We start from the raw sequence: 25,395 nt of genomic DNA on the forward strand, positions 1-25,395 counted from the left end.
CATCAACCCTACCACTACCTCTACCAATCACACCCACTTTCCTAATGACTGGACCCACTCCCTGAACGAAGCCTTCCCATCAAGATCCCATTATTGCTTTATGCAGGGGCCTCCAAGAAAGGTTAGATAATGAACAGAGACTTTTGCATTCCTCACTGAATATCCGGTAGATGAACATCAGAACCTTCAGCTGAGCCTCATCATGGTCTGGGATGAAAAGCCTTAACCCACCAGGATCCAGAGCCTCCCTGCCTCAGAACAGCACCTCCTGATACACTTGGGTGACCTCTGTCAAAGTCTCCCGGCAGGTACCTTAAAACTATTCAGGACCAAATATATAGTATCAATGGTCACTGGGCATCATATAAAGGTGCCCTGACTCTACTCTGAGAGATTTCATTCCAATGTATCTAAACTAAACATGGAAATCTAAATGTTGGATCCACCTAACTGCAACATTCATCTGTTATTTTTCCATTGACGCTGCAGTTATCCTGTAACTGACCACAGTGTCCACCAATAACACTGGAAAACAATTTTTTTTCAAAAGGTTTGCCTCCTGAAAATGAAATTGGGGATTATGATCGACAATTTCAAGCTGAACACAAAGATAATTTTAGATTTGCTGAATCATGTAGAAATTTGGAGAAACATTAAGTTAACTTTTTTTTAATTTAGCATGTTTAATTGCATAATGACGCTGACACATTGCGTTAGTTCAACTGACCTAAAAATGTTTTGTTGCTGATTTTCATTTGTACTCAGCATCTGATGCCTCTCATGTCAGTGTCCAACAATAGTCGGCCAACTAAATGGATTCTAGTTGCCCTGATGCTGCTTTTCCATGTTTGCAGTGTCCTGGTGAAGCCTTTCACCATGTTTGTCACTGACTGCACCAAGATCAGCGGGGAAGACGTCCACGTGAGAATGCAGAAAATTAATTTTCAATGACTTTGCATTTCATGGTTTTATATGCTTGAAGACTTAAAATATGACGGGAAATCACGAAAACAGGTTATATCTAAAAAAACAGTCCTTGATAGGAAACTTTTAAGGTGATTTTCACGAACAGCAATCCAAAATGAATAAAAATACATCCAAAAGTGTTCAGGAAGCAAACCCTTTGTTGTCCTGTGTTATACATCTGGTACAGCTCTATCTTATAGCAGAGTGACCTGGATTGGAATTGGAATTGGATGACCAAAGCCATCCAGCCGTATGATTGCTTACATGTCCAAATATCCAGTCCAGTACCCAGAAGGAACAGAGGGAGTTTCCTAGGACTGGGAGGAGTTGGGGGGGGGGGGGGGGGGAATGAAATCAAGAGGATGGATAGCATCATTATTTTCACACCAATCGGAGCTATACTGGATTCCTCACCAGTTTGAAGCAGCAAGGGAGCTATCTGTAGGTGGGCTCATTGCAGGGTGGAGTTTGGCACAGTCCGTGTCAATGTCGAGGCGACGCCTTTGTGTGCCGGTGAGGTGGGAGACTGTGAGCTCCAGCCGTTAAACCCATCGGAGAAGCATCACCTGGCTCACACCTCTGGAGACTTCTTAATGTGGAGGGTGTAATATGCCCAGGGTTCTGGCACGTACATAACCCCGGGGTACCTTTTACGGAGAATTTTGTCGTTCCAAAGGAAGGCTACCCAGACAGAGATGAGGACCAGTGCAATGCAGAAGGAGTAAAAGAGGAAGAGGCCATTGCTGTCCATAACCAGTCCCTTACGTTTCTTGTGCATTACTATTGCCATCATGGCAAAGGCGGTGAAGACATAGAGGACGAAGATCTGACCCTCTGTCACCAGGTACCTAGGAACACAGCAAGAGGCAAGATGAGACAGCAAGCTTCTGCTAATACCCATAGGTCAAAAATCAGAATCAGAATTTATCATCGTCGATATGGCACGGAATTCCTTGTTCTGTGGCAGCATGACAGGGAGTCGCTGGGCGGGAAGAAGGCAGTAGAAAGTGGATGAAAGGCAAAATACATAAAAATGGTGGAGCAGGCTTGATGGGCCGAATGGCCTAATTCTGCTCCTACACTACGTGGTCTTACGGCCTTCCTTTCCGGGATGTGGTTGACAAGGGAAACTGATCTTTCTGAAGCGAGGTGCGACAGTCCAAGTGAGGGATTACTAGTTACATCATTGAGGAGTCCAAAGTGTGCGACAGGAGCCGCAAGTAGACCGGCCAGGCAAGCACAGAGGATTTTGGGTGCATTGAGCCAATTTTGTGCTTGCTCAATTCAATCAGATGCCAGCTCGAACTTATATCTACACTTATTCTTGTTTAAACTAAGTTTAAGCTAGCAAGGGAGGCTGTGCTTAATTTTTCCTGTTTTGTTTTTATTTCTTCAGGGGACGTGGACAGTATTTATTGGCGTTGAGAAGTTGGGGGTGAGCCACATCGTTGAACCGCAGTGGTTGTTCTGATGAAGATGGTCCTGCAAGGTGGTTGAGGTAGGACGTTCCAGGCTTTGGATCTGATGAGGAGCAAGATATTCCGATGTATTTCCCACATGTGATTTAGCAGCAGACGGTGGTGTTTCTATTGCATCTGCCTCCCTTAACTATGATAATGACTAGTCCATGCCTCTGGATTACTGGCCCAGCACTAATCAGAGGTCACTGGAACAAATAACATCAATGGGAATCGGAAAAGGATTTAGTTTTCCATTATAACCATGTAGCAGTTTATAGCACAGAAACAGGCCATGTCGGCCCTTTGAGACCGCGCCGGTTCACTTGAACAACTCCACTAATTCCCCCCTCCCACTCTCCACCCATAACCCTCCAATCCCCTCATATCCATGCACACATCCAACCTTCTCTTAAATGACAGAAAGGACCCTGCTGCAACCATCTCCTCTGGAAGATCATTCCGTTCTGCCACCACTCTCTGAGTGAAGAAGCATCCTCTAACATTTCTCCTTAAGTTTTGCCCCCTTGCCCTTAACTTGTTCCAACCTCCCCTGCCCTCAGGGGAAAGAGTCTACTCATGTCTTGTCTATCTATTCCCTTTTTTAAATACGTCTATCAAATCCCTTCTCAACCGTCTACGTTCCAATGAATAACGTCCCAGTCTCCTTAATCTTTCTCCGTACTTTGGATGTTGTAAGCTAGGCAACATCTTGTAAATCTTCTCTGCACCCTCTCCACCTTATCTTTATCCTTCCTATAATTTGGAGACCATGTCAATAACGAGAATATCTCTTACCAGTAGTAGAGGCTACTGGGGCCAAGGAGCAGCCACGCAGACAGAGGCATTCTGCTTTCCTTGCTACACCGAGTGAAGCAACCAGTGAAATACAGGCAGGAAATGATGAAGAGGGGAACATACCTGTGGCAGAAACCAACACATCAAATAGAATATCCTGTTGGCAGGCAGACAAAACAGAAATGGCTCATGTATCATCAGGATGTGAACCTCTGACCTGTGACCTTGCTCCCTGAATGCAGCTGTGGGCAGAACCAGCTGGTCGTTGTGGGACTAAACAATGCTGCTTCGCTCCCCATTGGGTTTCGGAACCACTCTATTAGTGTAAATAGGAGTAAAACACAAACATGATGCTGGAGAAACTGAGCAGGTCAAATAGCCTATTTTATATCGTAAAGATACAGATACAGAACCAACATTTCGGGACTGAGTCCTTCGTCAACGTTTGAATAAAATGATGAGGGGCTCAAGCCCGAAATGTTGGTTCTGTATCTTTATCTTTGCTACATAAAGTACATTGTTTGACCTGCCGAGTTTTCTCCAGCGTGTTGTGTTTGCACTTCAGTCACGGTGCCTGCAGATCTTCGTGTTTTACTTCTTTCTTGGGCTGACTTCCGGCAGGATTAACAGTCTGGACGTAAATGTAAGAGACATGATCGGTAAGTTTGCAGATAACATGGAGCTAGGGAGTGTTCCTGGAGGGTCACCTGCTGCACAACAATAACCCTCTGTGGTCTAATCATCGGACCACTGGAGGCGAATGCACGGACCCTCAGTGACTCTCTTTCTCTCATACTGTAAGGGGGGGGGGGGGGGCGGGTAATACTCATGGCAATCCTTTGTCTCCTTTCTGATCTGCCTTTTGATATGTTTCCATGTTCTATTTTTTGTTTATTTAACACCACGTGAGGCACATTGATATTTTTGTAACATTAAAAGTGCTGTACATGTGGTATTTTTCTTACTGCAGGGGTCAACCCAGCCCCTGTCTTGGCTTTTAACAATAGCAGCTGGAAATGGCAAAAATTCTATTGCTTTCAAACGACTTACCACATCAAGTGACCCAAGGACTCATCGTAATAATAAAGCAGCTCAAATGAGTCAATCTGTTGGTTCAACAAGAAAAAAATTGGAATTGTGGCTTCCCATCTGTTCCTATGAATGAGCTAACCTTTTGGTTTTCTGCTGTTCTTGCTTGATCAGGTGATAGGGGAAGCCGAAAGCCATCTTGCAGGCTGCAGCTCATTGGCTGCTCTGCTCAGGATCAGGAGAATCGGCAGAAGGTGGTGAGTGCACCTCATCGCAATGCTAACTTTACAACCCCTGCAAGGACTCCATCCACGTGTGGACAGGATGCAGACGGGATGTAGAGTTGGGGAGAAAAGTGGCAGATGGAGCTGAATCCAGACAAGTGTGAGGTGATGCATTTTGGAAGGTCAAACCAGAGTCTGAGTTCAGGGATAATGGTCGGATACTTAACAGAGTGGAGAAACAGAGGGACCCTGGGGTCCAAATCCATACATCTCTCAAGATTGCCAGGCAGGTTGATAGGATAGTTAACAAAGCCTATGGGATGCTAGGCTTCATTAATAGGGTGATAGAGTTCAAGAGGCGAGAGGGCAGGTTGCAACTCTACAAATCTCTGGTGAGACCACACTTGCAGTATCGTGTTCAGTTCAGGTCACCTCATTACAGGAAGGATGTGGAAGCCCTGGAGAGAGGGCAGAGGAGATTTACCAGGATGTTGCCTGGATTAGAAAGTAAGTCTTATGAGGCAAGGTTAGCAGAGCTGGGACTTTTCTCTCTGGAGCGAAGAAAGATGAGAGGAGACTTAATAGAGGTCTAGAGGAGTCTGGGAGGCATAGCTAAAGTGGAAAGCAGTGCCATTTTTCGAGAGCAAGAACAGCAAACACTGGAGGACATCAGTACAAAGTGAAGGGATGAAAGTTCTTGCGAGACATCAGGGTTATGTTTTTTACACAGAGAGTTGTGGGGGCTTGGAATGCCTTGCCAAGGGTGGTGGTGGAGGCTGCAACATTAGGGGCATTTAAGAGATTCTTAGACAGACACGTGGATGAAAGAAAATTAGAGGGTTGCGAGGTAGAAAGGGTTTAGTATTTTTTGGTAGGAAAATATAGGTTGGCACAACATCAAGGGCCGAATGGCCTGTACTATGCTGCAATGTTCCATGTACATCTTCCTCTACCATGCCAATGCACTGAAGGCCCCATCACACCCTAGACACACTCTCTTCTCCCTTCTTCCATCGGGGAAAAGGTTCAAGAGTGTAAATCCGCACACCACCAGGCTTAAAGGCGGTTTCTTTCCCCGCGGCCATCAGGCTCCTGGATGAACCCCACAGCGGGGCCATCATGATCCCCTTACTGGTGCTACCTAATCTTTCTTTTCATTGCAACCCTAAACTCAGCAAATTAATGCTTTTTACACAGCTGCATGAATGTTAGCGATAGCCCGTTAGACTGCTCTCGGAAGAACCTTCCCCTCCCACTGTGCTAGGCATTTTGTGACAAATAAACTTAAACTAAACTAAAGGGAAATGAAGAATTTTACTGGTTCAAGCACCCAGCATCAGTCAGCCTGAACGAATGCAGAGTGCAGGATGGAGCTCTGTCTCAATTCCAGGCTTTCATTACCTGCATCAACCATCTTTTTTTGGAGAAAATTCCCATCAGGCCAGGTTGTGCCTGATAATCGTCTTCATTCTATCGAGGACAATGTGCTGCTGCTCGAAGATGCAATTAGGGCTCGTCATTGGGGATGAATTTCTCGGCCCATGTCCACTAAAAATGGACTGGAGCCATAGCACGGAAAACAGGCCATTTGGCTCTTCTAGTCTGTGCCGAATACATCACACTGCTCGTCCCACTGGCCTGCACCCATTCCATTACCTTCCAGACCTCTCCTATCCATTTTATTTTTAAAACTTAAGAGTGAGCCGGCATTTACCAAGTCAGGTGGCAACTTGTTCCACACTCCCATCATTCTCTGCGTGGAAATGTTCCCCCTAAACCTTTCCCCTTTCACCCTAAGAGCATCTCCTCTTGTATTTCTCTTTCCTAATCTAAGTGGAAAGAGCCTACTCGCTTTTACTCTATCTATACCCCTCATAATTTTGTAAACCTCTATCAAATCTCCTCTTGAAAACCAGGGTCCCCTGTGCCTGGTAAATTTGCCTCTAATCCTGACAGGAACATGCAAACTCTGTACTGTCAAAATTTTGTCTTTGAAGACCTTCCACTTAATGACCACATCTTTGCCAGAAAACAGCTTATCCCAAACCATTCCTCCTTGATCCTTTCTTATTTCCACAAAATTGGCCTTTCTCCAATTTAGAATCTCAACTCGAGGATTAGACTTATCCTCATCCATAATTAACTTGAAACTAATGAGATATGGTCACTGGATCCAAAAATGTTTGCCCACACACACATCTATTACCTGACCTGCCTGGTTTCCTAATAGGAGATCGTATTGCATCCTCTCTCATTGGTACCTCTGTATATTGATTTAGAAAACTTTCCTAAACATATTTCACAAACTCCAAGCCATCCAGCCCTTTTACAGTATGGGAGTCCCATCTCCTACTATCACAACTTTCTGTTTCTTACGTCAGTCTGCTCTCTCTTCACAGGTTTGCTCTTCCAATTCATTCTGGCTCTTAGGTGGTCTATAATACACCCCTAACAGTGTGGTCACACCTTTCCTGTTTCTCAGTTCCACTCTCTGTAGATGAGCCCTCTGTGCTGTCCTGTCTAAGCACAGCTGTGATATCTTCCCGACTAACAATTCCAACCCTCCCCCTCTGATGGTGTCACCTGGTGCAGTCTGCAACCCCCCAGTGATACTACTCCTGCAGGTGGGTGAGGGGGCACAATAACTCATTTGGGGGGGGGGCATGGCCTGACAGGTACTACCCCCCCCATGACACTGAGCCTGCATCAAAGTATGAAAAAATGTGGTGAGGGGCAGGGGGAGGAGCACAACCCCAAAGGGAGGAGGTAGTAGGTGGAAAAGGGAGGGAAGGCCCATCAGCAATTGGGGGAGGGGATGGTGACTATAAATTGATAAGGTATAGAATGATATGGTCCTGATGTAGGGAAATGGGATTATTGTGGATGGGCAGATAGGGATATAGACATGGTGGGAAACTCCGAAGAGAATAGGAGAACTTCAGGGTAGACATCCCTTTGCATGGATGTGGTGAGCTCACCTTCTGCACAAATTTACGACACCGACGAATGGGCAAGTAGACGGGGGCTAAACTTGCTTTGTTGTTCAGCTGGCGTCCGGACCACCATAGTTGGAGCTGAGAATGTAATACAGGTGTGGAAGGAGGGAGGGGCAGGGCGGAGGGCGTGGGGAAGAGTCTCACTCTCACTGTCTGTCTCCTGAAGGCGAAGAGGTTTAACTCAATGGGAAGCTGGGGAGATGATGCCCTACCAGTGTTTCTGGTTTCAGGTCTTTCATCATCGGGTTTTCTCGGACGGACAAGTGGAGCTGATACCCACTTAAAATGAGCCGATGGTTCACGGAATCACTGACGAGATGAATGCTGGCTCCCATCACAAATGTTATTATGCAGATGTACACCGCTGAGTGGGAAAGTGTTTTGGGGGAACGTTCGATGAGCTGCAACAAAGACATTAAGGAATGTAGAGTAAAATTCCAACTTGCGGAAAAGAAACATAGTAGGTTAAAAATACAAACGTTTAAAATTGGCTCCCCCTAGCAGTTAGTTACATGACGCGCAATCTCAAGCAACCAGCTTATTCACTTATCCCGTATCTACCAATCCTCTTAGGTGCTGGATACTGGGGCTTTGACTATAAGTAAAATACTGTGTCTTAAGAAAGCAGCATCTATACTCAAGGACCCCACCCAGGCCATGCCCTCTTCACTTTGCTACCATCGGGAAAAAGGTACAGGAGCCTGAAGACAAGCACTCAGCGGCCCAAGGTCAGTTTCATCCCCGCTGCCATCAGATTTTTTTTTTAAAAACTTTATTTAAAATTTTATGACATGAATAAAATAAAAATTACATTTAAAGAAATAATAAAAAATAAGATAATAAAAATTAGAATACTACATCATTAAACTACACAAATTAACCCCACCAATAATTATAACACATTAATCGTCTAATTTAAAATTAGTCCAACCCTCCCCCCAAAATAAAGAGTGAAGAATTAATTAACAATGTTGTAAATAAAATAGAAAAAAGCCCACTTACAAAAAAAAGGATAAAACCTAACAACAAAAAAAATTACTAACAACAAAAAAAAATATCAATACTAAAATAATACCTTTAAACATATATTTAAATCAAACATAGGGATGACATCGAAGTACTCGAGATGGCAGAGGCTGACAGCATCGAGTCCACGCTGCTGAAGATCCAGCTGCGCTGGGTGAGTCACGTCTCCAGAATGGAGATCGTGTTATATGGTGAGCTCTCCACTGGCCACCGTGACAGAGGTGCACCAAAGAAGAGGTACAAGGACTGCCTAAAGAAATCTCTTGGTGCCTGCCACATTGACCACCGCCAGTGGGCTGATATCGCCTCAAACTATACATCTTGGCGCCTCACAGTTTGGCGGGCAGCAACCTCCTTTGAAGAAGACCGCAGAGCCCACCTCACTGACAAAAGACAAAGGAGGAAAAACCCAACCCCAACCCACCAATTTTCCCCTGCAACCGCTGCATCCGTGTCTGCCTGTCCCGCATCGGACTTGTCAGCCACAAACGAGCCTGCAGCTGACGTGGACATTTACCCCCTCCATAAACCTTCGTCCGCGAAGCCAAGCCAAAGAAGAAGAAGAAAATCAAACATAATACATGTATTTAACAAAGAAATCCACTTTAAAACTAAGCCATCAGATTCTTGAATGAACAATGAATCGCAGACACTCCCTCACTTCGACTTTTTCTTCCACTATGTGTATTTATTTTGTAAGGTGGTTGATAGAAATATTTGCACCAATGAATTTCGTGACATGTTCATGACAATGAATTCTGATTCTGAAATAGTTTTCTACTTTTCATCAAAGTGGGAGATTTTAGGGAGCATTTCAAAGATCAGAGCAACATTTGACTTAGGGATGGGATTTCACATGTTGAGGGAATTGAGATAGTGGATGCACAACTGATGTTTCCCCCAGCTAGAATATCTAGAACTAAAAGCTCACAGTGTTGAAGCAATCAAGAACTCACTGACGCTTCACCCACCGGACTAATTATTACAAGGTTGTGTCTGGATATTTGTGTTTCATTCTACCCCCATTAATATCTCTTCTTCTCCCTCCTCAAGGAACAGAATTCCTGGGATGATTGCTACCCCCTTGATCAGAAGCAAGTTGTTCAACTGTGTAAAGAATTGCATGCAAGCAAGTCCGATCCTCAGCTCAAACGACTGTGACGCTCGTGGAGTGGAAATTCTGGGGGTCAATGAGTGACATTAAACAGGAAAGTCTGCAGATTCTGTGATTGTACTGCAATAGGCAAAAGTGCTGGAGAAACTCAGCAGGTCTCACGGTGATGTCTCCTTTCCCTCTTCCCGTTGATCAAAGGCATGTTCATCAGAGGTTGGTGCAGGCGATGGGGAGTTGGAAATGTTTCCATGAATGGTTCCTGTCCTATCCCAATGATAAAGAAGAAGGTCATTCATCCACGTTGGCTCCCAATCCATTAATTCTGGTCTCCTTCCTTGAGGAAGGCTTTGGAGGCGGTGTAGAAGAGGTTCCCCAGGATGGTTCCAGAGATGAGGGGGTTAGCTTATGATACAAGGACTGCCTAAAGAAAGCTCTTGGTGCCTGCCACATTGACCACCGCCAGTGGACTCATATCACCTCCAACCGTGCATCTTGGCGCCTCACAGTTCGACGGGCAGCAACCTCCTTTGAAGAAGACCGCAGAGCCCACCTCACTGACAAAAGACAAAGGAGGAAAAACCCAACACCCAACCTCAACCCACCAATTTTCCCTTGCAACCGCTGCAACCGTGTCTGTCTGTCCAGCATTGGACTTGTCAGCCACCAACGAGCCTGCAGCTGACGTGGACATTACCCCTCCATAAATCTTCGTCCGCGAAGCCAAGCCAAAGAATCTGGGACCATAGTCGCTGGAATTTAGAAGAACAAGAGGGGATCTTATAGAAACATTTAAAATTAGGAAAGGCACAGCTAAGATAGGGATAGGTAAATTGTTTCCATTGGTGGGGGAACCTAGAATTACGGGACATAGCCTCAAGATCCAGGGGAGTAGTTAGGACAGAGACAGCTTTTCCCAGTGAATCAGTGGAATTCACTACCCATTGAAGCAGTGGAGGTGACCTCAGTAAATACATTTAAGACCAGGTCGGATAGATTTTTACATAGATAGATCATGCAAAATCTATGCAGGCATCACAGCACCAATGGTGGTACCGTGATATGCTGGTAACAGATTGGAGAGAGACACCGACTGCATGGATTCTCTCATTCTTTTTAACCATGACTTACAACACAATCAATAACAAAGGGCGCACCTTCAGAAGCAGGAATGGCGTGATGATGTTATAGGCCATGTGGAAATAATCGCCAGCACTCGGCTTATTTAGTGGAAACCACTCCAGTGGAAGAATAAGCTAGGAAAAAGCACAGAACAGTCTTGGTCAAGGTATTATTGGGGAATATCTGGTTTATAACCCACATGTCAGGTTCTCCCTTTCTCTTCAATAACATCAAAATAACTGGCCTTAATGAGTAAACTCACACGGAGAACGTGGAGAAGGTGTCACAGGCACACAAAATTCTCTTCTCATCAATGCCCACACACCAACACTATTCAGTGAGATGTCATTGATTTATTCCGTGGCACTGCGTGACGCGTGTTTGGTGCGTGGTTGCGTGACCCTGTGTTTGTTGTCTGGTTGTGTGACAGGTGTTTGGTGTCTGGTTGTGTGACGCGTGTTTGGTGTATGGTTACATGATGCGTGTTTGGTGCATGGTTGTGTGACCCTGTGTTTGGTGTCTAGTTGTATGACGCATGTTTGGTGTCTGGTTGTGTGACGCGTGTTTGGTGTATGGTTACATGATGCATGTTTGATGCATGGTTGAGTGACCCTGTGTTTAGTGTCTGGTTGTGTGATGAGTGTTTGGTGTCTGGTTGTGTGACGCGTGTTTGGTGTATGGTTACATGATGCGTGTTTGGTGCATGGTTGTGTGACGCGTTTGGTGCATGGTTTCGTGACCCCATGTTTGGTGCATGTTGCACAACCCCATGTTTGGTTCATGGTTGCGTGACCCCGTGCTTGGTGCATGAGTGTTTGGGGCATGATTGCATGACCTATGTTTGGTGATTCGTCTAGTGGCATATGTACGGTTAAATGATAATAAACTTGAACTTGGTAAAGGAAGCAGCATGGCTAGTGTAGGGGTTAGTGCAATGCCTTTACAGCACCAGTGTCCAGGGTTCGAATCCCACACTGTCTGTAAGGAGTTTGTATGCTCTCTCCGTGTCTGTGTGGATTTTCCCCGAGGGGTCCGATTTTCTCCTACCATTCAAAACATACTGGAGGTGTAGGTTAATTGGGTATAAATTGGGTGGCACAGGTTCATGAGCCAAAAGGGCCTGTTACCCGTGCTGTATGTCTAAAATTTTAAAAAGCCTGAGAACACTGGCTCTCTTCCTCTGTTCACAGAACCATGACATACCATTGCAATGGGGCGGCCAAAATCCAGGATCCAGTTTTGCAACGTGAAGTAGAACCAAAGATCCAAGTGAAACTGAGGCTTTTTATCCAGGTTCTCCGGGTCATCTCCCATATTCCTTTAAAATACAAAGAAACGGTGCTGACAGTGAACTAAACACACCCCTTTGAAAACAGTTACCCACTTGTGCCGCGCAAATCTATGGGTTAGGATTAGGGTTAGGCCAATTGAGAGTGCATCACTCAACTCCAACTCTGGTACCATGTCACTTGTAGAATAATGGGAAGTTGCTACAAGGTTTGGGAAGCATCATTTAACTCTGAGGTCCATAGAAGGTCATTTTCAGAGAGGGTGATGAACCCTTGGAATTTCCTACTCTGGAGGGTTACAAATGCTAAATCATTAAGGGTGTGTCGAAAGTAGGCAGATATATTTTTAAAGAATCAGGAAATTCAGGGCTCTAAGGAACCTGCACAGAAAGAGGAGACCAGGTCTAGAGCAGATCAGCCAGGATCATATTGAAGCCAGTTTGCGGATGTTACAATTGTCAGAAGACAGGGCATATCAGCATTAGATTTCAGTGCCTTCTCACAGCATGAATAATATACATGAATCATTTGTCCTTAGCTGCCAACCTGTCCCTCCGACACCACAACAGTTTGGTGCTCTTTGCACACATAGAATTGTTGGTTACAGAACTACGAATCGCTGTAGGTACTGATTCCTGCAGCCGCTACGGGTCTACACAGATCAGAAGATTCTTATTTTTTTAAATTCCTTCTCTGTACTCCTCACATTCCCATCAACTACCCCAAGATTCTACTATTCACCTACACACTTTTCAGCAGGTAATTAGATTCATGGAATCACGCAGGCATAAAAGCAGCCCATCAAGTCTGTGGTAGCCATCAACCATCCTTCATCTGAATCCTAATCAAGTTTATTATCATCTGATTGTACAAGTACAACCCACCCAAACAGTGCTCTCCGGTCCTCGGTGCCAATCACACAGACATACAACCAGATGTAACACACTTACAGACAAACAAGCAGGACAAATATTCATACATACAAATAAAGAAATAAATATTGTTTCACGAATATGAGAGTCTCGGATGGTCAGTGTGAGCAGTTCCTTTGGTCGTTCAGCATTCCCACTGCCCGTGGGAAGAAGCTGTTCCTCAGCCTGGTGGGGCTGGCTCTGATCCTCCTGTATCTCTTCCCCGACGGGAACAGCTGAAAGATGCTGTGTGCGGGGTGGAAGGGGTCCTCAATTATTTTGCACACCCTCTTCAGACAACGATCCCAGTAGATCATGTCGATTCAATTGTGGGTGTGGATTGACCTCCGATCCATTTCACTGCAGCAATACCATACTGTGACGCAGCTGGCCAAGACACTCTCGACAGAGCTCCTGGTAGCCTTTTCTGCTTCAGTCTTCTCAAGAGTGCAGTTATTGACAAGTGAGGATATGTGTATTCTACATGAATCCCATTGCTTTATCCTCCTCACATCCTCATTGTTCCCTAGATTCTATTGCAACCCTCACACAGGGAGCCAATTCCAGTGGTCAATTAACCTGTCAACCTGCAATTTTTTGGGAGAAAGCCCACGTGGTCACAGGGAGAATGAGCCATTCCTACGCAGACAGCAGCCAAAGATCGGCCAGTTTGGAGATTCATCACCCGCTTGTTCAAGACCTCTCCTCTGGAGAGTGAAGTCATTACGATTCTAGGATCAGACTATACTGCCTTGCCCTAACCTCAGCTCTCTTTCTGACTTAAGTTCAACCCACCTATTCCTGTCCTCGCAATCGGCTGCAGATGTTTACAGGTGACGATGAGGGGCAGAGATAAAGTAAATTGTCACCATCTTTTTCCTAGGATTAGAAAATTCCAAGTTAGAGGGCATTCCTCTGAGAGAGGGGACATATATAAAAGAGGTCTGTGAGGCCCTGAGGGTGGTGGGTAAATGGAGCAAGCAGTCAGAGGAAATGATAAAAGCAGGGACAGACGTAACTTTTAAAAGCCATTTAGACAGGCTCATGGATAAGAAAGGTTTAGAGGGATATGCAACGATTTGGGGGCAAATGGGACTAGTTGGTCTGCAGAGACAAGTTGGGGTGAAGGCCTACTTCTATGCAGCAGAATTCTAATGGAGAAACCATAGGCATAGAGGGAATTCTGCAAAAGTTGAGAACTTCAGTATTAGGCCAAGGAGGCAAGTAAATTTGCAGCATATAATTGTGACCGGCTGTCCAGTTGCTGGGTAAGAACTTGTCTCTGTCATTTTTGTAGTCACATGACAAAATCAAATTATTTCTGCTTACATCACAAAGGTTACATTGTAATCAATCTCTCATGTTCACTCATCCTGGGAATTCGCTGCATGCAAGTATTATTTGAGTTATGATCTTACCTTTAATCTCGACATGGATTTTTATCTAATAACAGTGAATTTTATCCTCTGGCAGAATCATACCTTGGCGCTACTCTATCATGGGTTACCCAAATCACCCATTTCACTTGGGACCTGGTGAGTTACGGCGCTGAGAGTGTCCACTGATGTCACTAGACGGGTGCGGACCACATCGGGTGACACCATCAGAGGTGGGATTGTCTATAAAATTTTTGTGCAGTATTTTAGCAGAAATTTATTATTTTTTATAAAAATATCCCTGTAGTTAGATACAACAACAAAAACATATCTTTGTAAGCCCGGTTTACATTTATCAATATACCTACGAGGCTAAAACTCGATGCTAATTTACACCCCCCGAGTGTGGATTAGGTAGCCCCAGTCAGAGCTGTCGTTATTGCCCAATGACAATGGCACTTCGAATCACATGGTTTCATCTGCAGGCGCCACAAGCAAGCGCTGTTGTTTTTGTTGCTACTGTATGTATGAAATTGTAATTTAAAGGAATAATTTTAATTTTGCTCACTACTATTGCTGTTACATTTAGTGTAATTACGATTTACGTGTAACATTAGTACAAAAAACATTAAGGATTTTGTATAGTCTGGTACGGAAGGAGGTCCATGGCGGGGTGGGGGGGGTGGGAGCGGTGACACCAACCCTAGTGACTTCATTGACGGAGGCTGCTTCGGCAGTCCAGAGTTCATTGGACTCGACCAGTGTGGTGGATAAAATGAGGCAGAGCGTTCATTCCTGAGCTTGTGAGAAGGTCAGTCCTTGCTTTCTGTGATTCTCCTCTTTCCCGCCCCTTCCTGAATGCACATTGTTAGTGTTTTGATGTTATCACTCGAGAGCACCCATTCTCAACGGGGGCCCTACGACCCCACTGGGGTGAGACACAGCCCACAGAAGTAAAAGTTTTCGCCTCATGTAACATGAACAATTTTTATGTAGTCCATAGGAGAGAAGTGTGGAAGAAGCCAAAACGTGACTGCTTCACAGGGAATGGAGGCCATAAACATTGAGCAGAATCCTAATGTGGCCATAGCCAAAAAATAAGGTTGAGAATGGCTGCTACAGAGAGAAGTTTGGAACCACAGCACTTACTGACCTTCACGAGGATCATAGACAACCAGTGATTTAAAGTTTTCTATTTGTTTCAGGATCTGGGTATTGCTAGCAATGACTTCCCATCCTGAACTGCACTTGCCATGTAATGGTGAGCTGGGCTTCCTCAACTCCTGTAGCCCAGTTGTTACTGGTGCAGCCATCATTTTTTAAGTAGAGTTCCAGGAAGACAAAGCAAAGGCCATGTATCTTAGGAATGGTGCAGAGCTCGGAGGAATGCTGTTCGCCTGTAGCTGTGACCCTTGATTTCCCCCTTGTGGTTTGAGGAGAAGCTGCTGAAGATGTTTTAGAAAGTTGCTAAAGTGTATTCCATGGATAGGATATTGGATCCATCTGCCAGATGGAGCAAATAGTTAATTACTAATCAGGTGGGCTACTTTGCCCTAATTCAGTGGTTCTCAACCTTTTTCTTTCCACTCACATACCACTTTAAGTAATCCTTATGCCATCGGTGCTCTGTGATTAGTAAGGGATTGCTTAAGGTGGTATGTGGGTGGAAAGAAAAAGGTTTAAAAACCACTGCTTTAATTGTACCCAATTGACTCGTTATGTGCACGGTTTCATTACTCCAAAGGAAATGGGCCAATGACAATTTTTCTCAAGCAAAATATTTCAGTAACAATCGGGTCTCAACCTTCCCTTCCCACTCACTGACCACCTTAAGCAATCCCTTACTAATTACAGAGCATTGATGGCACAGGGATTACTTATAAGTGGCATGTGAGTGGAAAGAAAAAGGTTGAGAACCACTGCCCTAGATGGTATTTGTAAGGAGCAGTTTATAATGTAATATTACACTGTGCTCTTTGTTTGTAATGTCGAAATCCTCGGAATATTTTGAATAAAGCACTGGTTCTCATTGAATTCTTCAAAGATCTCAATAGGAACATTATAAAGTTTAAATCTGATTCATCAAGAGTGAATACTTTGAAATTACATCATGATGGAAGGAAATTTTGTCATCAGTTAGTTACTGGGCCAAAGGTAATGTGTTGCGTTAAGAGTATCTATCCCACAGTGATATAGAGTGTTGACCAAAATATAATGATGCCAATTATAAGGTGCTGTGGAGAGGGTATGAAGATAAGGATTGCAACTGGTGTAAACTTTATTCTTTACAGATCAACTTCCTTTCTTTCTTCTCGCTCTCTCTGTCTCTCTGACATCTGGAACAGCGTTGAGAGTACTAGTGTCTCATATGAGATATGTTCACACCATCACAGTTGCTCTAGAACAGATGCAATATCTCCAGTTCTGGATCACCGAGACAACAACAACACATACATCAAGCTACTCTTCATCTCAGCCTTCAACACCTTCATACCTCCAGTGCTTGTCAATAATCTCCAAACCCTAGGCCTCTGCAACTGGATCCTTGACTTCCTCATTGGAAGACCACAGTCAATATGAATCTGAAACAACATCTCCTCCTCACTGCGGATCAGAACAGGTGCACCGGACTGCGTGGCTAGGTACGATTCAATCTACAAATTTGCCCATGACACCACGGTCTTTGGCAGAATCATAGATGGCAAAGAGGAACCATACAGGAGGGAGATAGATCAGCTAGTTTGGTAGTGTCACAGCAACAAACTTGCATACAAAGTTAGCAAAACCAAGGAAACGATTGTGGACTTCAGGAGGGGGAAATCAGGAGAACACAAATAAGTCCTCATCGAGAGGTCCGCAGCGGAAAGAGTTTAGATCTTTGAATTCCTGGTGTTAACATCCCTGAAGTTCTGTCCTGGGGCCTCCATGTTGATGCAATCACGAAGAAGGCTTGCCAGCAGCTATTCTTCATGAAGAGTTTGAGGTGATTTGGTCTGTCCCCAAAGCCTCTTGCAAATTTCTACAAGTTGTACCATTCTGACCAGTTGCATCACTGTTTGGTACGGAGGTGACAATTCACAGGACAGGGAAAAACTAAAGGGTGGTTAACTCAGCCAGCAACATCACAGACACCAGTCTTCATTCCTTCGAGGAGATCGACAGAGGGCAGTGTCTTAAGAAAGCAGCCTCTATCCTCATGGACCCTCACAACCCAGCCATGCCCTCTTCACTCTGCTACCGTCGGTAAAAAGGTACAGGAGCCTGAAGGTTCTTCCCCTCCGTCATCAGATTTCTCAATGAACCGCAGGCATGACCTGACTTTCTCTTATTTTGTACTAATTTATGTATTTTAAATGTAATTTGTAGCAATGTTTGCACTATGGTTCTGGTGCAGAACAATGAATTTTGTGAAATGTTCATGACAATTCTAACAGAACTGACCACAAGTTGGGGAGCAGCATTTCCACCTGTCGATACCCAGAAATGCTGGAGGAACTCAGCAGGTCATGCAGGATCTGTAGAAGGTAAAGATGTACAAGCAACATTTTATATCTTTGCCCCCTGTAGAGGATGCTTGACCTGCTAAGCTCCTCCAGCATTTCTGTGTGTTTACTACAATCTCATCGTCTGCTGTCTTTATGTTTGAAAGAAAAGCAGTCGAGGTTTCTGATCATCTGTCAATGAGCCTAACTGTGGTGTGTGTGCCTGTCTATGTGTGTGTGTGTGTGTGTATTTCAGGATAAGTTGCGGGTGAACGCATATGCTGACCACACAGAAAGATCCCCTAATATCAAGGTGCTACTGACAATAATGGAATTGCCTCCCGAGCCGGGGACCGAACTCCCTGCAGCTGGTTGGGAAGAGGTGGAGATGGCGAGGGACCAGCTGCCTCACTTGGGGCTGTCTCCTTAAAAAAAAGGGCAGCCAGAGATCCACAACTTGCCGAGTGTGGAAGGGGGACCATGGTTTTCTGTCTCTCACCTCCCCCCTCCAACCTCCATCCCTCCTCCCACCCCCATCCCTCTCCTCCCAACCGAGTGTGGAAGGGGGACCAGGGTTTCCTGTCTCTCACCCCCCCCACCCCTCCTCCCTCCCTCCCCTCCTCCCTCCCCCCAAGTGTGGAAGGGGGACCATGGTTTTCTGTCTCTCATCCCCCCACCCCTCTTCCCTCCCTCCCCTCCTCCCACCCCCCGAGTGTGGAAGGGGGACCATGCTTTTCTGTCTCTCATCCCCCCACCCCTCCTCCCTCCCTCCCCTCCTCCCACCCCCCGAGTGTGGAAGGGGGACCATGCTTTTCTGTCTCTCATCCCCCCACCCCTCCTCCCTCCCTCCCCTCCTCCCACCCACCAAGTGTGGAAGGGGGACCATGGTTTTCTGTCTCTCATCCCCCCACCCCTCCTCCCTCCCTCCCCTCCTCCCACCCCCCGAGTGTGGAAGGGGGACCATGCTTTTCTGTCTCTCATCCCCCCACCCCTCCTCCCTCCCTCCCCTCCTCCCACCCACCAAGTGTGGAAGGGGGACCATGCTTTTCTGTCTCTCATCCCCCCACCCCTCCTCCCTCCCTCCCCTCCTCCCACCCCCCGAGTGTGGAAGGGGGACCATGCTTTTCTGTCTCTCATCCCCCCACCCCTCCTCCCTCCCTCCCACCTCCCGAGTGTGGAAGGGGGACCATGGTTTTCTGTCTCTCATCCCCCCCACCCTCCTCCCTCCCTTCCTCCCCTCCCACCCCCGAGTGTGGAAGGGGGACCATGGTTTTCTGTCTCTCATCCCCCCACCCCTCCTCCCTCCCTCCCCTCCTCCCACCCCCCGAGTGTGGAAGGGGGACCATGCTTTTCTGTCTCTCATCCCCCCACCCCTCCTCCCTCCCTCCCCTCCTCCCACCTCCCGAGTGTGGAAGGGGGACCATGGTTTTCTGTCTCTCATCCCCCCACCCCTCCTCCCTCCCTCCCCTCCTCCCACCCCCGAGTGTGGAAGGGGGACCATGGTTTTCTGTCTCTCACCTCCCCCCTCCAACCTCCATCCCTCCTCCCACCCCCTTCCCTCTCCTCCCAACCGAGTGTGGAAGGGGGACCAGGGTTTCCTGTCTCTCACCCCCCCCACCCCTCCTCCCTCCCTCCCCTCCTCCCTCCCCCCAAGTGTGGAAGGGGGACCATGGTTTTCTGTCTCTCATCCCCCCCACCCCTCCTCCCTCCCTCCCCTCCTCCCACCCCCCGAGTGTGGAAGGGGGACCATGCTTTTCTGTCTCTCATCCCCCCACCCCTCCTCCCTCCCTCCCCTCCTCCCACCCCCCGAGTGTGGAAGGGGGACCATGCTTTTCTGTCTCTCATCCCGCCACCCCTCCTCCCTCCCTCCCCTCCTCCCTCCCTCCCCTCCTCCCACCCTCCCCTCCTCCCACCCACCAAGTGTGGAAGGGGGACCATGGTTTTCTGTCTCTCATCCCCCCACCCCTCCTCCCTCCCTCCCCTCCTCCCACCTCCCGAGTGTGGAAGGGGGACCATGCTTTTCTGTCTCTCATCCCCCCACCCCTCCTCCCTCCCTCCCCTCCTCCCTCCCTCCCCTCCTCCCACCCACCAAGTGTGGAAGGGGGACCATGGTTTTCTGTCTCTCATCCCCACACCCCTCATCCCTCCCTCCCCTCCTCCCACCCCCCGAGTGTGGAAGGGGGACCATGCTTTTCTGTCTCTCATCCCCCCACCCCTCCTCCCTCCCTCCCCTCCTCCCACCCACCAAGTGTGGAAGGGGGACCATGCTTTTCTGTCTCTCATCCCCCCACCCCTCCTCCCTCCCTCCCCTCCTCTCACCCCCCGAGTGTGGAAGGGGGACCATGCTTTTCTGTCTCTCATCCCCCCACCCCTCCTCCCTCCCTCCCACCTCCCGAGTGTGGAAGGGGGACCATGGTTTTCTGTCTCTCATCCCGCCCACCCTCCTCCCTCCCTTCCTCCCCTCCCACCCCCGAGTGTGGAAGGGGGACCATGGTTTTCTGTCTCTCATCCCCCCACCCCTCCTCCCTCCCTCCCCTCCTCCCACCCCCCGAGTGTGGAAGGGGGACCATGCTTTTCTGTCTCTCATCCCCCCACCCCTCCTCCCTCCCTCCCCTCCTCCCACCTCCCGAGTGTGGAAGGGGGACCATGGTTTTCTGTCTCTCATCCCCCCCACCCTCCTCCCTCCCTTCCTCCCCTCCCACCTCCCGAGTGTGGAAGGGGGACCATGGTTTTCTGTCTCTCATCCCCCCACCCCTCCTCCCTCCTCCCCTCCTCCCACCCCCGAGTGTGGAAGGGGGACCATGGTTTTCTGTCTCTCACCTCCCCCCTCCAACCTCCATCCCTCCTCCCACCCCCATCCCTCTCCTCCCAACCGAGTGTGGAAGGGGGACCAGGGTTTCCTGTCTCTCACCCCCCCCACCCCTCCTCCCTCCCTCCCCTCCTCCCTCCCCCCAAGTGTGGAAGGGGGACCATGGTTTTCTGTCTCTCATCCCCCCACCCCTCCTCCCTCCCTCCCCTCCTCCCACCCCCCGAGTGTGGAAGGGGGACCATGCTTTTCTGTCTCTCATCCCCCCACCCCTCCTCCCTCCCTCCCCTCCTCCCTCCCTCCCCTCCTCCCTCCCTCCCCTCCTCCCTCCCTCCCCTCCTCCCACCCACCAAGTGTGGAAGGGGGACCATGGTTTTCTGTCTCTCATCCCCCCACCCCTCCTCCCTCCCTCCCCTCCTCCCACCCCCCGAGTGTGGAAGGGGGACCATGCTTTTCTGTCTCTCATCCCCCCACCCCTCCTCCCTCCCTCCCCTCCTCCCACCCACCAAGTGTGGAAGGGGGACCATGGTTTTCTGTCTCTCATCCCCCCACCCCTCCTCCCTCCCTCCCCTCCTCCCACCCCCCGAGTGTGGAAGGGGGACCATGCTTTTCTGTCTCTCATCCCCCCACCCCTCCTCCCTCCCTCCCACCTCCCGAGTGTGGAAGGGGGACCATGGTTTTCTGTCTCTCATCCCCCCACCCCTCCTCCCTCCCTCCCTCCCCCCAAGTGTGGAAGGGGACCATGCTTTTCTGTCTCTCATCCCCCCACCCCTCCTCCCTCCCTCCCCTCCTCCCACCCCCGAGTGTGGAAGGGGGACCATGGTTTTCTGTCTCCCATCCCCCCACCCCTCCTCCCTCCCTCCCCTCCTCCCACCCCCCGAGTGTGGAAGGGGGACCATGCTTTTCTGTCTCTCATCCCCCCACCCCTCCTCCCTCCCTCCCCTCCTCCCACCCACCAAGTGTGGAAGGGGGACCATGCTTTTCTGTCTCTCATCCCCCACCCCTCCTCCCTCCCTCCCCTCCTCCCACCCCCCGAGTGTGGAAGGGGGACCATGCTTTTCTGTCTCTCATCCCCCCACCCCTCCTCCCTCCCTCCCCTCCTCCCACCCACCAAGTGTGGAAGGGGGACCATGGTTTTCTGTCTCTCATCCCCCCACCCTCCTCCCTCCCTCCCCTCCTCCCACCCCCCGAGTGTGGAAGGGGGACCATGCTTTTCTGTCTCTCATCCCCCCACCCCTCCTCCCTCCCTCCCACCTCCCGAGTGTGGAAGGGGGACCATGGTTTTCTGTCTCTCATCCCCCCACCCCTCCTCCCTCCCTCCCTCCCCCCAAGTGTGGAAGGGGGACCATGCTTTTCTGTCTCTCATCCCCCCACCCCTCCTCCCTCCCTCCCCTCCTCCCACCCCCGAGTGTGGAAGGGGGACCATGGTTTTCTGTCTCCCATCCCCCCACCCCTCCTCCCTCCCTCCCCTCCTCCCACCCCCCGAGTGTGGAAGTGGGACCATGCTTTTCTGTCTCTCATCCCCCCACCCCTCCTCCCTCCCTCCCCTCCTCCCACCCACCAAGTGTGGAAGGGGGACCATGCTTTTCTGTCTCTCATCCCCCCACCCCTCCTCCCTCCCTCCCCTCCTCCCACCCCCCGAGTGTGGAAGGGGGACCATGCTTTTCTGTCTCTCATCCCCCCACCCCTCCTCCCTCCCTCCCCTCCTCCCACCCACCAAGTGTGGAAGGGGGACCATGGTTTTCTGTCTCTCATCCCCCCACCCCTCCTCCCTCCCTCCCCTCCTCCCACCCCCCGAGTGTGGAAGGGGGACCATGCTTTTCTGTCTCTCATCCCCCCACCCCTCCTCCCTCCCTCCCCTCCTCCCACCCCCGAGTGTGGAAGGGGGACCATGGTTTTCTGTCTCCCATCCCCCCACCCCTCCTCCCTCCCTCCCCTCCTCCCACCCACCAAGTGTGGAAGGGGGACCATGCTTTTCTGTCTCTCATCCCCCCACCCCTCCTCCCTCCCTCCCCTCCTCTCACCCCCCGAGTGTGGAAGGGGGACCATGCTTTTCTGTCTCTCATCCCCCCACCCCTCCTCCCTCCCTCCCACCTCCCGAGTGTGGAAGGGGGACCATGGTTTTCTGTCTCTCATCCCGCCCACCCTCCTCCCTCCCTTCCTCCCCTCCCACCCCCGAGTGTGGAAGGGGGACCATGGTTTTCTGTCTCTCATCCCCCCACCCCTCCTCCCTCCCTCCCCTCCTCCCACCCCCCGAGTGTGGAAGGGGGACCATGCTTTTCTGTCTCTCATCCCCCCACCCCTCCTCCCTCCCTCCCCTCCTCCCACCTCCCGAGTGTGGAAGGGGGACCATGGTTTTCTGTCTCTCATCCCCCCCACCCTCCTCCCTCCCTTCCTCCCCTCCCACCTCCCGAGTGTGGAAGGGGGACCATGGTTTTCTGTCTCTCATCCCCCCACCCCTCCTCCCTCCCTCCCCTCCTCCCACCCCCGAGTGTGGAAGGGGGACCATGGTTTTCTGTCTCTCACCTCCCCCCTCCAACCTCCATCCCTCCTCCCACCCCCATCCCTCTCCTCCCAACCGAGTGTGGAAGGGGGACCAGGGTTTCCTGTCTCTCACCCCCCCCACCCCTCCTCCCTCCCTCCCCTCCTCCCTCCCCCCAAGTGTGGAAGGGGGACCATGGTTTTCTGTCTCTCATCCCCCCACCCCTCCTCCCTCCCTCCCCTCCTCCCACCCCCCGAGTGTGGAAGGGGGACCATGCTTTTCTGTCTCTCATCCCCCCACCCCTCCTCCCTCCCTCCCCTCCTCCCTCCCTCCCCTCCTCCCTCCCTCCCCTCCTCCCTCCCTCCCCTCCTCCCACCCACCAAGTGTGGAAGGGGGACCATGGTTTTCTGTCTCTCATCCCCCCACCCCTCCTCCCTCCCTCCCCTCCTCCCACCCCCCGAGTGTGGAAGGGGGACCATGCTTTTCTGTCTCTCATCCCCCCACCCCTCCTCCCTCCCTCCCCTCCTCCCACCCACCAAGTGTGGAAGGGGGACCATGGTTTTCTGTCTCTCATCCCCCCACCCCTCCTCCCTCCCTCCCCTCCTCCCACCCCCCGAGTGTGGAAGGGGGACCATGCTTTTCTGTCTCTCATCCCCCCACCCCTCCTCCCTCCCTCCCACCTCCCGAGTGTGGAAGGGGGACCATGGTTTTCTGTCTCTCATCCCCCCACCCCTCCTCCCTCCCTCCCTCCCCCCAAGTGTGGAAGGGGGACCATGCTTTTCTGTCTCTCATCCCCCCACCCCTCCTCCCTCCCTCCCCTCCTCCCACCCCCGAGTGTGGAAGGGGGACCATGGTTTTCTGTCTCCCATCCCCCCACCCCTCCTCCCTCCCTCCCCTCCTCCCACCCCCCGAGTGTGGAAGGGGGACCATGCTTTTCTGTCTCTCATCCCCCCACCCCTCCTCCCTCCCTCCCCTCCTCCCACCCACCAAGTGTGGAAGGGGGACCATGCTTTTCTGTCTCTCATCCCCCCACCCCTCCTCCCTCCCTCCCCTCCTCCCACCCCCCGAGTGTGGAAGGGGGACCATGCTTTTCTGTCTCTCATCCCCCCACCCCTCCTCCCTCCCTCCCCTCCTCCCACCCACCAAGTGTGGAAGGGGGACCATGGTTTTCTGTCTCTCATCCCCCCACCCCTCCTCCCTCCCTCCCCTCCTCCCACCCCCCGAGTGTGGAAGGGGGACCATGCTTTTCTGTCTCTCATCCCCCCACCCCTCCTCCCTCCCTCCCACCTCCCGAGTGTGGAAGGGGGACCATGGTTTTCTGTCTCTCATCCCCCCACCCCTCCTCCCTCCCTCCCTCCCCCCAAGTGTGGAAGGGGGACCATGCTTTTCTGTCTCTCATCCCCCCACCCCTCCTCCCTCCCTCCCCTCCTCCCACCCCCGAGTGTGGAAGGGGGACCATGGTTTTCTGTCTCCCATCCCCCCACCCCTCCTCCCTCCCTCCCCTCCTCCCACCCCCCGAGTGTGGAAGTGGGACCATGCTTTTCTGTCTCTCATCCCCCCACCCCTCCTCCCTCCCTCCCCTCCTCCCACCCACCAAGTGTGGAAGGGGGACCATGCTTTTCTGTCTCTCATCCCCCCACCCCTCCTCCCTCCCTCCCCTCCTCCCACCCCCCGAGTGTGGAAGGGGGACCATGCTTTTCTGTCTCTCATCCCCCCACCCCTCCTCCCTCCCTCCCTCCTCCCCTCCTCCCACCCACCAAGTGTGGAAGGGGGACCATGGTTTTCTGTCTCTCATCCCCCCACCCCTCCTCCCTCCCTCCCCTCCTCCCACCCCCCGAGTGTGGAAGGGGGACCATGCTTTTCTGTCTCTCATCCCCCCACCCCTCCTCCCTCCCTCCCCTCCTCCCACCCCCGAGTGTGGAAGGGGGACCATGGTTTTCTGTCTCCCATCCCCCCCCCATCCCCATCCCCCCTCCCCTCGCCGGGATACAGTTCACACGAGCAAGAACCAAGTGGTTGGCAAACCTGGGCAGGGAGAAGGGAGCGTGGGGGGGTGGCGGCTGCCGTTTCCGCATGCCGAAGTGCCCCGGGCGCTGGATGCCTTGCCCCACGGACCACGATGAAGCCCGAAACCCCGAGCCAGAGCCAGAGCCGCGATGCCCGCAGCTCCGCTGGGTCTCGGCGGCGCCTGGTCTGGACCTGCGGCTCGCCCACTCCCGGACCGGAGGGACAACCCTCTCTGCAGCGCTGCATGTGGTCGCTTCCCTCGTACTTTTGAATGCACGGAGTTCAGCCGGTCCCCAGCCCAACTCCAATCTGA

General features: G+C 50.7%; 2 protein-coding genes across 4 annotated transcripts in view; one reads left to right on the plus strand and one right to left on the minus strand.

Annotated features, from left to right (window-relative positions):
• LOC138749298 (ceroid-lipofuscinosis neuronal protein 6 homolog) lies at nucleotides 1–25,360 on the minus strand. Of its 2 annotated transcripts, XM_069910507.1 has the most exons (8): nucleotides 25,101–25,360; nucleotides 17,747–17,820; nucleotides 11,933–12,047; nucleotides 10,765–10,863; nucleotides 7,683–7,871; nucleotides 4,272–4,327; nucleotides 3,222–3,344; nucleotides 1–1,814 (listed from the first exon to the last, which is right to left on the minus strand). In XM_069910507.1, the coding sequence occupies exons 1-8, from the start codon at nucleotides 25,326–25,328 to the stop codon at nucleotides 1,538–1,540; spliced, it is 1,161 nt and encodes a 386-aa protein (XP_069766608.1). In that variant the 5' UTR covers nucleotides 25,329–25,360; the 3' UTR covers nucleotides 1–1,537. The 2 variants fall into 2 exon arrangements, with proteins under 2 accessions (XP_069766608.1, XP_069766609.1); XM_069910508.1 differs by lacking the exon at nucleotides 17,747–17,820 and having other exon boundaries at nucleotides 25,101–25,234.
• The window catches only part of fem1b (fem-1 homolog b), a 30,938-nt gene continuing 19,817 nt past the window's right edge, over nucleotides 14,275–25,395 (plus strand). Inside the window, exons 1-2 of one of the 2 annotated variants that reach the window (XM_069910505.1) lie at nucleotides 14,275–14,319; nucleotides 14,403–14,538. The gene's annotated coding sequence lies outside the window, so the exon portion shown is untranslated. Of the gene's footprint in view, nucleotides 14,320–14,349; nucleotides 14,539–25,395 lie in introns of those variants that run through there. The other variant, XM_069910506.1, reaches the window with a different exon arrangement.

This window comes from Narcine bancroftii, chromosome 14 (genome assembly GCF_036971445.1).
Source record: "Narcine bancroftii isolate sNarBan1 chromosome 14, sNarBan1.hap1, whole genome shotgun sequence".
NCBI lineage: Eukaryota > Metazoa > Chordata > Chondrichthyes > Torpediniformes > Narcinidae > Narcine > Narcine bancroftii.

Coding starts and splice junctions, on each gene's coding strand:
- LOC138749298 (XM_069910507.1), bottom strand. CDS start 25,328: ATGCAGCGCTGCAGAGAGGGTTGTCCCTCCGGTCCGGGAGTGGGCGAG. Junction 7,872..10,764: donor CGCCATTCCTGCTTCTGAAG/GTGCGCCCTTTG, acceptor TCTTTGTTGCAG/CTCATCGAACGTTCCCCCAA. Junction 3,345..4,271: donor TCCTTGGGTCACTTGATGTG/GTAAGTCGTTTG, acceptor TTTCTGCCACAG/GTATGTTCCCCTCTTCATCA.